At 40.1% G+C, this 15,055-nt stretch overlaps 1 protein-coding gene across 1 annotated transcript in view; it reads left to right on the plus strand.

Annotated features, from left to right (window-relative positions):
- Gp210 (nucleoporin 210) overlaps window positions 1-15,055 on the plus strand; it is a 461,410-nt gene that overhangs the window by 104,515 nt on the left and 341,840 nt on the right. The window contains exon 5 of the mRNA XM_067145468.2: window positions 5,458-5,759. Within this exon, the coding sequence (XP_067001569.2) occupies window positions 5,458-5,759 (302 nt within the window). The remainder of the gene's footprint in view (window positions 1-5,457; window positions 5,760-15,055) is intronic.

Here is a 15,055-nt window from a genome sequence, read left to right on the forward strand (position 1 = left end):
GTGAAAAAAACTGTTGAAATTAAATACAATAACATCTCCAAACACAGTGGCCTTAGTAAATTGGAAGTGTATGAGTTTATGAAGGTACTGGAATTCATATTGGATAACATTTTTTCATTCAACGGTAAAACTTTCCAACAAAGTGGACTGGCAATGGGAGACCCTATGTCTGGTATCATGGCGGACATACATATGGACACAATTGAACACACGAAGATAAAGGAAAAAATTGGAGGCATAGATTTATGGTTAAGATTTATGGACGACACATTCGTTATTATTGATGTAGACATCACTGATAGTAAAGAGATACTGGATACACACAACTATCGTCAGGTTCATGTTAAGATCCTGGCTTTGCAGAGTTTATAGTGGTATCGATGAATTGCCATGGAATTGATAAAATGTCGGAGATCATGGTTTGTATTGGTCCAAGTTCTATTTGTCATTGCTTCAGTCGAATAGAATTCAGGACAGATATCATTCCTTTTGGCCACTCTTTCATCCATTGGTCTGTATAAGCTGGAATCTCAAATCTTCAATTAAAAAAGGCTCCTTTGCAAGTTCATAAACCAGTCTTGATCTAGTAAATCTGGACACACAGAGGGTTGTCTTTAAGAATCGGGCTTTGATTTTTTCTAGAGTGTGTAGGTCATTCTTTGTTAGCTTATCCCAAATGATTTCCAGTCCATATGTTAAAATAGGGATTATTTTTGCGTCAAACAAGGTCATGGCCGTGTTAAGAGATAATCTATTTAAATTCTTGATGTCAAATATTGCTTTCATAGCTGCCGCAGCATGTAGCCTAATATGAAGTCTAAAGGAGTTTACTGTCATCCACATCGTCAAGCCCAGATATTTGAAACTGTTTACGTCATTTAATGTCTCCGCTTTATACGTCACTTTGTCACTTGAGGATGTTCGTCCACCCTTCCTGAAAATCATGTAGACAGCCTTTTCAATGTTTACTTGCAATTCATTTGTATCTGTCCACTTCTCCAGTGCATCCAGTGCTTTTTGTAACTCTTTAACATCATGTGATCCTAGAACCATATCATCAGCATATAAATACATGGTTACTTCGTTTGACACCTCTTTTATCGCTTGAACCACGTCATAGATAGCTACATTAAACAATAAAGGAAGGAGAGGGTCGCCCTGTAAAACGCTATTTGTCTGCATGATCTCCCTCGATGAAGTTATATTGTCTGAAATGATGACGGTATTATTTATCAACATGTTATGGATCAGAATAGTGAGAGCCTTGTCCTCAACAAGAGAATCAAGCTTCGAACCTGTGGAAATGGAAGATTCGTGATCGTATGTGTTCAAGAAAGTAATTTAAACATCGCGACCGAAGAAAGAGTTGTGATTGGTCAATCTGGGCAAGATCCTGTGTTCTGATTGGCTACTCCAGGGCCAAATTTCCCTTTAAAAGGGGGCTAGGCAACTTTTTGTGTCTGTCTTTAGTTTTTGAGCCGTCTTGGTCTTGGCCTGCCGTAGTTTTGACGTAGTCAGCATCTCTTCGCTACCAGAATGGGCTGCCTTAGGGTAAGCGCTGTTGTTTTCTGTCCGGTTTTAAGCTCCGTTTAGTTTTCGTTGATGTATTACACAGGAGGTTGCGCTAATCACCACTATTATGTTGCTCAGATGTTTTGAAAGGTTAGTTTAACTTGATTGTAAATTGTAATAATAATAATAATAATAATAATAATAATAATGTTATTTGCTTTACGTCCCACTAACTACTTTTTAAGGTCTTCAGAGACGCCGAGGTGCCGGAATTTAGTCCCGCAGGAGTTCTTTTATGTGCCAGTAAATCTACCGACACGGGGCTGTCGTATTTGAGCACCTTCAAATATCACCGGACTGAGCCAGGATCGAACCTGCCAAGTTGGGGTTAGAAGGCCAGCGCCTTAACCGTCTGAGCCACTCAGCCCGGCCGTAAATTGTAAAGGCATTATGTGTTTCCTCTTACCTTCGAGATTGTATTGCTAACTTGGTTTGTGATTAGATGTACTGTATTTGCGTGACTTTTTGAACTTATAGGAAGCTCTTGTCAAGGAATTTCTAACATGTGTGTCTCTAAGAACATGTAATCTGTGTTTTACAAACTGTGTATCGGTATTTTCCGCATTGGTGAAACGGTTCGTAATTTATTTGTAAGGTACATTTGTTAAATATAATTTTTGAAAATCCAAGAACATGTTGATTTTTCTGAAAACTGCAACCTAGACATCTCCATGCCTTTGGTAGGTTCCCAGCACCGTCCCACATTCCTTGTTTGTTATCGTCAAGTTGCCCTCACTGATATTTACTTCTCCTGTTTTTTCTGCAGTTCATTACATGATTATGGTGTGTATAGTATTTAGGTACCTTGTAATTTGATTTGCTTTCCTCCCTTTAACTGTGTTTGTGTAACCGCTGAAGTACCGGTTACAATCATCATCATCATCATCCATCTCTGTGGTATAAAGGTAGAGTATATGATCTTATTCTTATGTCGAGGCCACTGTATATATGGGCTCATTGCAAACCCTTATGAAGTAAAAGGAATTGGTAGATTATATTGGCTATAAATATGTAGGCTGGAGTGATGAAATATTCTGTATGACACTAATAACTCTTAAGCAGACCCTTCACGGTCAGTAATACTGAGTCAATAATACTGACAGTACGCATCAATATTGTAGCGACCTTACATAATCATTATTACTGTCAACATTTTGGTCAGTACTGGTGCACTTGCTTACCATTGCGGTATTCTCACTTTACAAATAAAAAGTCAATAACTGTCAGTACGGAATGAGATTTATAACATGCCATTGCGGTATTCTGTCAGATTGGATCGTAAAGGACGGGCATGTGTAGCTATCATACTAGCACTCTGCACAAAACGCAGTATTAAACGTAAACGATGGGTTAAAGATTGGCTTAGGAAAAGAGAAGAGTATTCTGATATGAAGTTGTTGAGGGAAATACAATATATCGAAGCAGAAGATTATCAGAACTATCTCCGAATAAGTGAGGGTAGGCCTACTTTTGTGAAATTACTACCCAGCTCGATAGCTGCAGTCACTTAAGTGCGGCCAGTATCCAGTATTCGGGAGATAGTAGGTTCAAACCCCACTGTCGGCAGCCCTGAAAATGGTTTTCCGTGGTTTCCCATTTTCACACCAGGCAAATGCTGGGGCTGTGCCTTAATTAAAGCCACGGCCGCTTCCTTCCCACTCCCTACCCTTCCCTGTCCCATCGTCGCTATAAGACCTATCTGTGTCGACGCGACATTAAGAGAAAAAAAGTGAAATTACTAGGAGTGGTAGAGCCTTTTCTAATAAAGCAAAATACCGGGGAAGTTGGCCGTGCGGTTAGGGTCACGCAGCTTGAGCTTGCATCCGGGAGATAGTGGGTTCGAACTCCACCGTCAGCAACCCTGAAGATGGTTTTCCATGTTTTCCCATTTTCACACCAAGCAAATGCTGGGGCTGTACCTTAATTAACCCATATGCATCCACCTGCCCTTTGCTCTGACATTGCTAGGAATCCGCCAACTTTTTTATTATGCAACCTGGGTGTTGCAAGCTTTCGGTTAAAACAGTATAGTGGGTGATCGACTGCGCGTATTATCACGGGACCTGTTGTATATTATTGAGAAATTCCACACTATTGCTCATGATACCAAAAAACAGAACAATACAGAAATATAACACACAAAAAATCCCTTTGAAGTCTTAAATTTTTCATTACATTATCTCACCTCGGAACTTCTTTAGTGTGTGTTATGGCCTTAATTATACAGCACGAGCCTAACATTTGCCTAATTTGAAATAAGGAAATAATAGGAAACCAATACGACATGAGCCTAACATTTGCCTGATTTGGAAATAAGGAATTAATGGGAAACAAATCACGAGTAAGTGAATGAAGAGATTCGAACCTAAATCCCAAATACAGCCGTATGTCTCTCTCGGTGTATTATTATTATTATTATTATTATTATTATTATTATTATTATTATTATTATTATTATTAAGATGATTAGTGGTAAAGTGTTCACATCTAGGTACTAAGATCGTAGGTTCAAATCCGGCAGTCGCAATCGGATCTTGAGGGGCGGGAGAAAGTTCATTCGGCATTCCATGTCGTACGATATTACTATGCGAAAGATCTCTGGTGATATATTTCGTTTTCATTCATGCACAGGATCACTAATAACTTCTTCCTCACTAATACTGCTGAAATCAGAGCCTAAAACATCAAATATGCTTTGAATTTCGCTATTACTGAGCATTTCGTGCAAGCAAGCTACTTCCTTCTCAGTCAGCCATCTTGTCAACAACAGAATACAGATTTCTCGATCGATATTTTAATCAATTCTCTTTGCCAAAGTTGCATACCAGAGCACTCTGGTGACACTTTGAGACACCAAGAACATATTTAAATTAGAAATGTATCCGGAAAATGCCAACAGATGTCACAAATGTCTCCAATATGCGACCTTGCATCCCGGCGTACCAGTCCGCTTGTGGAGTCCTGGCCCAGCCGCTCGAGCGCGTACCAGTCCGCTTACGGATGCATAGGGGTTAAGGTCATGGCCGCTTCCTTCCTACTGCTAGGCCTTTCCTATCCCATCGTCGCCATAAGACCTATCTATGCCGGTGCAACGTAATGCAAATAGTAAAAAAATAAAGCAAAATACAAACATGTTGACCTGTTTATCGATGGCAGAGAGATTAGCGGTGACATTGAGGTATCTTGCTACTGGTAGAAATTTTGAAGATTTAAAATTTTCTGCTATAATGTCACCAGTTTCCACCAGTACAGCAGTTGTGGAAACATGTGAAGTATTGTGTTACATTTATTCTGACAGCGTTTCATATAGCTTGATAAACTTTTGCAATTGGCCTTGGTGGTTCCACAAGCACTTCTGCTTGGCGTTGGTGAGAAATGCATTTGGCATCCATCGCTGCTCCGTTAATACTGGCAGAAATAATGACGAACACACTCACATGGTCAGTATAACTGTCATTATCCCCACCACTCTACAGTACTGACGCTCACAGATCAGGGAATCCGAATCTGCTTCAGTACTGGCCTTCATTCCATCATTCCAGTCCACATGCGATCAGTATTACTGTCAATATTTTTCGGCACTGGCAGTTTGATTGACCGTGCTGGGTCTGCTTTATGGTAAGAGCTCTCAGTTGTAAGTAAACCGGCCGCCCACTATTTCTAGCAAACAAATTTATTTTTTATTCTTTATGACTGCGTAATGGATGTTAGCATTGAAGAATGAAGTGAGTCTACTTTATTAACTCTCATTTTAGAGCAACCTGGGTGTATAGTACATCACCCTTTCAATTTGTTCATCCGCGTCTCTTTATAACTGTATCTTGAAACTTATACTTTATATGCTCATTCTTAACTAAATACTGTTTACTTCTTCTTTCTTTGTAGGTGCAGCATGGTCATTTAGATAGTGTTCAAATGCCCTCACCGCAGTACTATTTGGAGGTTGAGAATACGACTGTCGCCACTATAGATTCCGCAACTACAATTGCACACGCCCATAACTTGGGCAAAACACTGGTCATACTGCATGATCGGAACATGAATGAAAATGGAAGTGGAATCAGGTTTCCAACTGCCCTGTTAACGGTGAGCAACCCAGCCTATCTCACCCTCACCATCTTACCTCATCGCAACTGGGCAGTCATTGTTGGAGAACACCATGAAATTGTGGTGGAGGTATATGATAGGTACAGATTTTATCTTTTTTCGGTATAATATAGATCACTTTAAGACTGACCAGGTAGCACAGTTTGCTTCCTGTGCCCAAAGTTTGAATCCCAACATTGTCTACTACTGATCGAGATTCTTTCCCTTGAGATATTCATTGGTTTTTTTTCCCTCAGGATTAGGCTACACAAGCCAATTTTCAACCATCAAAACTTAATTCTAGAATCTATCACCGACTTTGGAGAGGTCATTTACTGCTGTGAACTCCTTGGTGGGGCTGAGCTACAGTCAGTTAACATAGAACTACTGTACCTATTAACATTAATACAAGGGGCTTTCAGTATATAAAAAGCAACACATTTTATTTCTCAGCCAATTTCGGTTTAAAAATAAATTGGAATTTTGTCAGTGACATCTTTGAATATTCCCGCTTTGTCTAGTAGAGTTTCATAAATTTCCGATAGGTGGCAGTGCCCTAACTAGCCTTCTAAATGGCATCTGTAATGGAGTTGCATACCAAACAGAGAGCAGTTATTGAGTTTCTTTTGGCAGAAAACCAGGACATCACAGATATTCATAGGCACTTGCAGAATGTCTAAAGAGACCTGGTAGTGAGCAAAAGCACAGTGAGTCATAGGGTGAGTCACGTTTCATCATCACAACAAGGTCGAGCAAACCTGTCTGATCTCCTGCGTGCTGGCCGGCTGCACACAGCTATTGCGCCTGCAAATTTGGAATGTGCGGACACCCGTATTCAAGGTGATCGATGGATCATAGTCAAACACCTCACAGCTGAACTTGATGTCTCTATTGGTTGTGCTGAGACACTTATCCACCAGTTGTAGTATACAAAGCTTTATTCCCACTGCGTTCCTCGACACCTAACGGAAGTTTATATAGATGTTGATTCTCATAGGGAATATGAAATATTTGTCCCAAATGAGTAAATTTATAACACCAATGTAAATGGTCCGTTACTGGACATTATAAATTTTCCAGTTAACTCATTCCTGGTTGCCAGCATCTCGCCCCAGTGTGCTAAGTTGGGCTCATCAGTTGGTAAATAGCACACCCACCAAGATGCATGGCTAGTGCATACCGTGGAGGCCACTGCGTAGGCTACTTCGAGCCACCGGCAGTGCCAATGCACTATGAGAGACTTTATCTCATTACCAAAAATTGATGCCTGCCAGGCCATGAGATTATATAGATGTTGATTCCCGTAGGAAGTCGGAAATATTTGTCCAGAATGAGTAAATTTATAATACCAGTATAAATGGTCCATTATTGGACATTATGAATTTTCCAGCTAACTCATTCCTGGCTCCAAGTAGCCTACGCAGTGGTCTGCATGGTATGCACTAGCCATGCGTCTTGGTGGGTGTGCTATTCACCAACTGATGAACCCAACTTAGCATACTGAGGTGAAACGCTGGCAACCAGGAATGAGTTAGCTGGAAAATTTATAATGTCCAATAACGGACTATTTATATTTGTATTATGAATTTCCTCATTCGGGACAAGTATTTCAGATTCCCGATGGGAATCAACATCTATATAATCTGATGGCCAGGCAGGCATCAATTTTTGGTAATGACACAAAATCTCTTATAGTGAATTGGCACTACCGGTGGTTTCAAGTAACCTACACAGTGGTCTCCACAGTATGCACTAGCCATGTGTCTTGGTGGGTGTGCTATTTACCAACTGATGAGCCCAATTTAGCACACTGGGGCGAAACGCTGGCAACCAGGAATGAGTTAGGTGTAAAATTTATAATGTCCAATAACGGACCATTTATATTGCTATTATAAATTTACTCATTCGGTACAAATATTTCAAATTCCCTATGGGAATAAGCATCTATATAATCTGATTGCCGGCATTAATTTTTGGTAATGAGACGAAGTCTCTCATAGTGCATTGACACTGCTGGATGCTCCATGTTGCCTACGCAGTGGCCTCCACGGTATGCACTAGCCGTGCGTCATGGTGGGTGTGCTATTTACGAACTGATGAGCCCAACTTAGCCCACTGAGGCAAAACGCTTGCAACCAGGAACGAGTTAGCTGGAAAATTTATAATGTCCAATAACGGTATTATAAATTTACTCATTTGGGACAAAAATTTCAGATTCCCTATGGGAATCAACATCTATATAATCTGATGGCCAGGCAGATATCACTTTTTGGTAATGAGACAAAGTCTCTCATAGTGAATTGGCACTACCGGTGGTTTCAAGTAACCTACACAGTGGTCTCCACAGTATGCACTAGCCATGTGTCTTGGTGGGTGTGCTATTTACCAACTGATGAGCCCAACTTAGCACACTGGGGTGAAACGCTGGCAACCAGAAATGAGTTACCTGGAAAATTTATAATGTCCATTAATAGACCATTTATATTGATACCTAACAGAGCAAAGAAGAAACATTTGTCCGTATTTGTACGTATGACAATCTTTGTTTATACAATGCACAGTTTGTGTGCTGTATCTTTATTATGATGATTAATAAAGTGTTTATTATTATTTATTTATTTATTTATTTATTTATTTATTTAGCGTATGGCCTATACAATCAAGTTGTGTACAGAAATAAATTATATACATATTTACATAAAAGAAAACAATGAACAAGAAAAGACTCCTTACAACTGAATGTCAAGATCATTGATCCATTATATTGGTTCTGGAGTTGCCATCAGAAAATCCACTTTGCTGCCTGTGTATGCCCGCATTTCACACTCTCTGACAATATGGTGTATGGTTTGTTGTGCAGCTTCGCACTCACATGCGGGTGTCGGCAACTTGTTCCATTTAAACAACGTGTCTCTGCATCTGCCATGGCCTGTTCTTATTCTGTTTAGAGCAGACCATGTTTTACGTGGTAGCTGGAATCCATTTGGAAGTTTGGCATTCAAGAACATACTGTTCAGGTGCGTCTACGTTGCTGCTTCCCACCGTCTTTTCCACTCTGTAGTTAGGCTGTAGCCTCTAGGAACCATGTCTAAGTCATTACGTAAAGTTTGATGGCATGAACGTAATCTGTTTCGGTTTGTAGTTCGTAGATCTTCATGTACAGGTAGATTGGGGTTCCTTAAGATTTTATTAAATTCCTTGATGAGAGCAGTGGATCTGCGTAAATCAGATGGCATTATTCCAGATAAAAGTGGGAACCAGTGAATTGGCGTAGATCGAATTGTGCCAGTTATTATGTGCATAGTGGAATTCAATTCGGTATCAATGAGTCTTGTGTGATGACTGTTTATCCATACTGGAGCACAGTACTCAGCACTTGAATACAGCAAGCCTAAAGCTGAAGACCATAAAATGCTTGCCGAAGAACCCCAGGTAGTTCCATAAAGCTTATGAATGATGTTACGTGTTTTCAGTTTATGTACGGAGTTCAGCAGATGTTGCTTGTAGGTTAGTGTTTGATCCAAGGTTACTCCAAGATATTTTAGGTTCCAGTTGTGGTGAAGTATCCTGCCACAGAAACTCACATTCAATTTAGTATTTGCTAAGTGATTGTTTACATGGAAACAAGACACCTCCGTTTTATTGGTGCTGGGCTCGAGTCTCCAGTTCCTGAAGTAAGTTTCCAAAATGGACAAATCCCTTGTTAACATCTCTTCAGTTTTCTCCAGTTCTTTGTGTTGCACAGCTAATGCTATATCATCAGCATAGCAGAATTTCCGTGATGTAACTTCAGGAAGGTCAGATATATATAAGCTGAACAGGAATGGCGATAAGACTGAACCTTGAGGCAAACCATTTTTAAGCTTCCTCTCCTTGCTCACATTGTTCCCGATGATAACCTGAAGCCTCCTATCACTCAGCATATTGTTAATAAGACTTTCTGCATGTTATGACCCTGAGAAGTTTATAGACCATACCTTCCCACCACACGGTATCAAATGTAGCAGTGAGCTCGACAAAAGCAACAGATGTTTTCAATTTTCTTTGGAACCTCATTTCTGTGAATGTTGTGTTAAAACTTGATCACAATAGCTGTGACATGGTCTGAAGCCTGCCAGATCTATGGGAATGTGCTGTGAAATGGCACTGCTTATTCTGTTAAATATGAGTCTTTCAAAAAGTTTGTAGCAACAGCTAAGGATAGCTATGGGGTGATAATTTTCTGGCTTGTTGTTGGGTTTGCCAGGTTTTAATATTGCAATTATCTTAGCCCTTTTGAACTCCAATGGCATGTGTCCAGTTAATAAAATGTCTGTGAAAAATGTTGCCATCCATTTCTTCGCATTTTGTACCAGATTGATCAAGAACTTGGGATGAATTCCATCGAAGCCAGGAGCTTTAAATGGTTTTAGATCTTTCGGTGCTGTATCAATCTCGGATACTGTGGAGGAATTTGCATATTCTGAAGACTGAGATGTAGTTGACTACAAGACTTGAAGTTGTCGTCTAATATATTTGGTGTGTTTCTTGTCACCTGGAACTCGTGACCTTGCAATGATGTGAGAGGCAATTTGATCTGATGTAACTTCAGCCTGTTTTCTGCATGCTGGTGGGCTTCCTCCTAATTTTCTGCGAAGACTCCAAGCTTCTCTGCTAGAGCGAGTGAAATCTATCCTCTCAACTGTTTCTATCCACTTACGCCTTTGAGATGAGTTCAGACTGGACAGAAGCTCGGTTGCTGTATTAGGAGCTCCACATCTTTGAAAGTCTTGATATAATGCTTCACTTTCTTCCTTCCATCCGGGGATATATTCTTTGCAGTAACTTCTTAGAATGAACTTAGAGTTCCTATAACTGCACCAGCAAAATGCCAATAGTTGTTAGATATAGGAGGAATCCATCGGACGCAATTATCAAGTTCTGCTGTGAAATTGGTCCAGTCAGCTTTACGAAAATACCAATGAGAATGTGTTGTTGATCTAATTACAGGGATTGTGATACCAATTTCAATTAGGATGGGCTTATGTTGGGTATGTGGAAATTCACCAATCACTTTTCTCGTGATGTTTTCAGGAAAACCACTTTCATTAGAGCTTACGAAACAGAGGTCTGGAATGAATCTTTGTTCCATGCAGCTGATCTGTCTTCAGCATCAAAAATTAAATGGAGGTCATTTTCCTCACCCATTTCACAAGCATTCTGCCATTTTCATCATTTTTTGAGTACTTCCAGAGTCCATGGTGACCGTTAAAATCCCCAACATAAATTGCAGGATGCTTTGCAATATGTAAGACATGTTCAGGCCAGAGAATGTTACGTGGTTTATAGACATTTGTTATAGTAATGCCATGCAACTGTGCGACAACTGTATGTATATTTCCATCCGTATTTTCAGTAATAAGCGAGGTTTCATTTATGTTTGGATGTAGGTGGCTATTCCATACACACAGAGCAGTATAACTAGGGATACGACCTCTGCTTCGAAACTGATCTGCATTAGAAACATTTATTTCCTGAATGGCGACAGTATCAATATTGTTGTCCAATAAGTTTAGATAGATAGTCACACTTTGCTTTGCTGATACTTTCGACATTTAGTTGGAGGAGTTGAATGGTTGGTCCAATGTTTCTTGTTAGGGAGCTCTTAAAAGAGTTGTTGTGATGTGTTTGATATGTCATTGTATGTAATTGCCAGGAGATCGCAGTGATAGACTGGCTACCAAATATTTTGTTGCTCGTTTAGCACCACCCAGGAGTCATGTGTAGGGTATTTTGAGGTTAAACCTACGGACATGAGCAGCATCAACCCCCTATCTATTTCTAATTCTATTTTTAATTTTCTTGTTACAGTAGTTTGAGTGCAGCAGTGTAATTTCTTTCTTGGAGGCTTGAACTATCTGGTCTGCATGGGGTAGCAACCTCCGTTCGGGGCCTGTCGTCAATGTGTTAATACAGTGCAGCGGTAATGTCATTGGATAGATCTTCACTCATTTCACACTTGAGGAGCTTCTTGTGTTAGCCAAAAGCACAGCATACCCAGCATTGTCTGGTTCTTGTTTTGCCCTCCACAGCTGTCCGACATTAGGTGGATGGTATGGATGTCGTTCAGATCTGTTGATGTTAACCTGTTACGCACACAGGACACAATTTCATTAGATCCCTTTGCAAAATCGGTTTCTTTCCACGTGTAAAGAAATGTATTTCTATGGTTTTGCCACGCACCTGAATGTCCTTGGTAGATCATAAAATTGTACACATACATTTGGCATGTATAATAAGCACTTTTGATCTTGCAACTTAGGCAGTGTAAGGTTTTTCTGGCAATCAAATGTGAGGGTTATTTCCCCATTGTCCTCAACTTTCAGTTCATCATAAAAATCTTTTGCCTTAGCTTTGTGTAAAGCAGGTTGTGTTGTCAGTTCTTGTTTCTTAACCTCATCTCCAGCTGATCGCATTTGCTTTATTTGTTGCTCTAAACTGATGTACACTGAGCAGCAGTCAGTTGCTGGAGAAGAGAAACTGATATTATAATCAGATACAAAGATAGATCTGAAAAACTTGTACATAACATTATCCACACTTTTCTCTGGATCTTCATTAAACATTTTCCAGAGCTTTGAAATCGATAAATCATTGGACATAAACAATCTAGAAATGTTTTTTCCATGGCAATAGTGTGACTGAACTGGTTTCAGCCTCTCAATAAACTCTAACAGCACCCCTTTTTTTCCTGATAACTATTTGCCATTCGGTCTCCACTCTTCTTTCAACTGGAGCATCTCCTGTCTCAAAGGACCGCTTACAAACTCTCTGTACTCTTGCTGTTGATACACCGAGAACACTGATGAACATCATCTGGCACACACGCAATTGTCCAGTTTGGTTACCTACTTTCAGATGTGGTAAGCAGAACCTAATGGAAGTACTTATATTTTTCCTGTAGTCCACTGTTTCTACCCGCCGCCGCCTCGGTGATTCGAATGCTGTGTGTATAAGTATAAACTTATCCTTGTGAATTTTTTCTGGGACTTTATAAAAGGCTTGATGTGCTCTCCTAATATCCTGCATTGATAATATTTCACACTCATATGCTGATGAAGCCCCATGTTTGCAGTGAGATCGAACCGGATACCCACTTTGAAAATATCTAGAAAAGAGCAGTTTCAATAAGGAGAAAACCTAGTTAATTCAGATATTCATGTATAGCATTTTCCGAAACACATGATTACTAACTGCTTTAGTTTTAGTCTATTCGAGGAAATTGTTCCTGTTTGTGGCCATATAAAGCAACCACTTTTGATGTTAACTTAAAATCTAACACATAGTCTAATATGCGGTTTAAAGATAATGCTGCTAAATTAAGTTCTTGTTATTTCCATGCAGTGAAATAGCACAAAATACTACAGTTGATAAAGATGTTGATTTCCATAGGGAATTTGTTCCGAATGAGTAAGTTTATAATACCAATATAGTTGGTCTGTTACTGGAAGTTGTAAATTTTCCAGGTAACTGGTTGCCAGTGTTTCACCCCAGTGTGCCAAGTTGGGCTCATCAGTTGGTAAATGGCACACCCACCAAGACGCATGACTAGTGCATACCGTGGAGGCCACTGCGTAGGCTATTTGGAGCCACTGGCAGTGCCAATGCACCATGAGAAACTTTGTCTCATTTTTAAAAATTGATGCCTGCCAGGCCATCAGATGATAAAAGATGTTGATTCCCATAGGGAACTAGAAATATTTGTTCCGAATGAGTAAATTTATAATACCAATATAGTTGGTCCGTTATTGGACATCATAAATTTTCCAGCTAACTCATTCCTGGTTGAAGTGTTTTGCACCAGTGTGCCAAGTTGGGCTCGTTAGTTGGTAAATGGCACACCCACCAAGACGCATGACTAGTGCATACCGTGGAGGCCACTGCGTAGGCTATTTGGAGCCACTGGCAGTGCCAATGCACTATGAGAGACTTTGTCTCATTTTCAAAAATTGATGCATGCCTGGCCATTTGATGATAAAGATGTTGATTCCCATAGGGAACCTGAAATATTTGTTCCGAATGAGTAAATTTATAATACCAATTATTTGATCCGTTATTGGACATTATAGATGGAAGAAAGAAAGTAGAACTGGCTGAGTCAGCAAAGAGGATGCATCTGGATGTGCTAGGAGTAAGTGATATTCGGGTAAGGGGAGATAACAAGGAATATATAGGAGATTATAAAATGTACTTGACGGGTGTTAGAAAGGGAAGGGCAGAGTCTGGGGTAGGGCTCTTTATCAGGAATACCATTGCACGGAACATAGTTTCTGTTAGGCACATAAATGAGCGAATGATGTGGGTAGATTTGTCAGTTGGAGGAATTAGGACTAGAATTGTGTCTGTGTATTCACCATGTGAGGGTGCGAATGAGGATGAAGTTGACAAGTTTTATGAAGCATTGAGTGACATCGTGGTCAGGGTCAACAGCAAGGATAGAATAGTGCTAATGGGCGATTTCAATGCGAGAGTTGGGAATAGAACTGAAGGATACGAAAGGGTGATTGGTAAATGTGGGGAAGATATGGAAGCTAATGGGAATGGGAAGCGTTTGCTGGACTTCTGTGCTAGTATGGGTTTAGCTGTTACGAATACATTCTTCAAGCATAAGGCTATTCACCGCTACACATTGGAGGCTAGGAGTACCAGATCCATAATAGACTATATCTTAACAGACTTCGAATTCAGGAAATCTGTTAGGAATGTACGAGTTTTCTGCGGATTTTTTTATGATACAGACCACTATCTGATCTGCAGTGAACTAAGTATCTCTAGGCCTAGGGTAGAGAAAGTGAAATCTGTCTGCAAACGAATAAGGGTAGAAAATCTCCAGGACGAGCAATTTAGACGGAAGTACATGGATATGATTAGTGAGAAGTTTCGAACAGTAGACAGTAAGCAGGTTCAGGATATAGAAAGTGAATGGGTGGCATACAGGGATGCTGTAGTAGAAACAGCAAGGGAATGCCTAGGAACAACTGTGTGTAAAGATGGGAAAAGGCGAACATCTTGGTGGAATGATGAAGTGAGAGCAGCTTGTAAATGTATAAAGAAGGCTTATCAAAAATGGCTCCAAACAAGGGCCGAGGCAGTCAGGGAGTTGTACGTAGATGAAAGAAACAGAGCGAAACAAATAGTTGTTGAATCCAAAAAGAAGTCCTGGGAAGATTTTGGTAACAACTTGGAAAGGCTAGGTCAAGCAGCAGGGAAACGTTTCTGGACAGTAATAAAGAATCTTAGGAAGGGAGGGAAAAAGGAAATGAACAGTGCTTTGAGTAATTCAGGTGAACTCAAATAGATCCCAGGGAATCACTGGAGAGGTGGAGGGAATATTTTGAACATCTTCTCAATGTAAAAG

Source organism: Anabrus simplex, chromosome 4, assembly GCF_040414725.1.
Source record: "Anabrus simplex isolate iqAnaSimp1 chromosome 4, ASM4041472v1, whole genome shotgun sequence".
Lineage (NCBI taxonomy): Eukaryota > Metazoa > Arthropoda > Insecta > Orthoptera > Tettigoniidae > Anabrus > Anabrus simplex.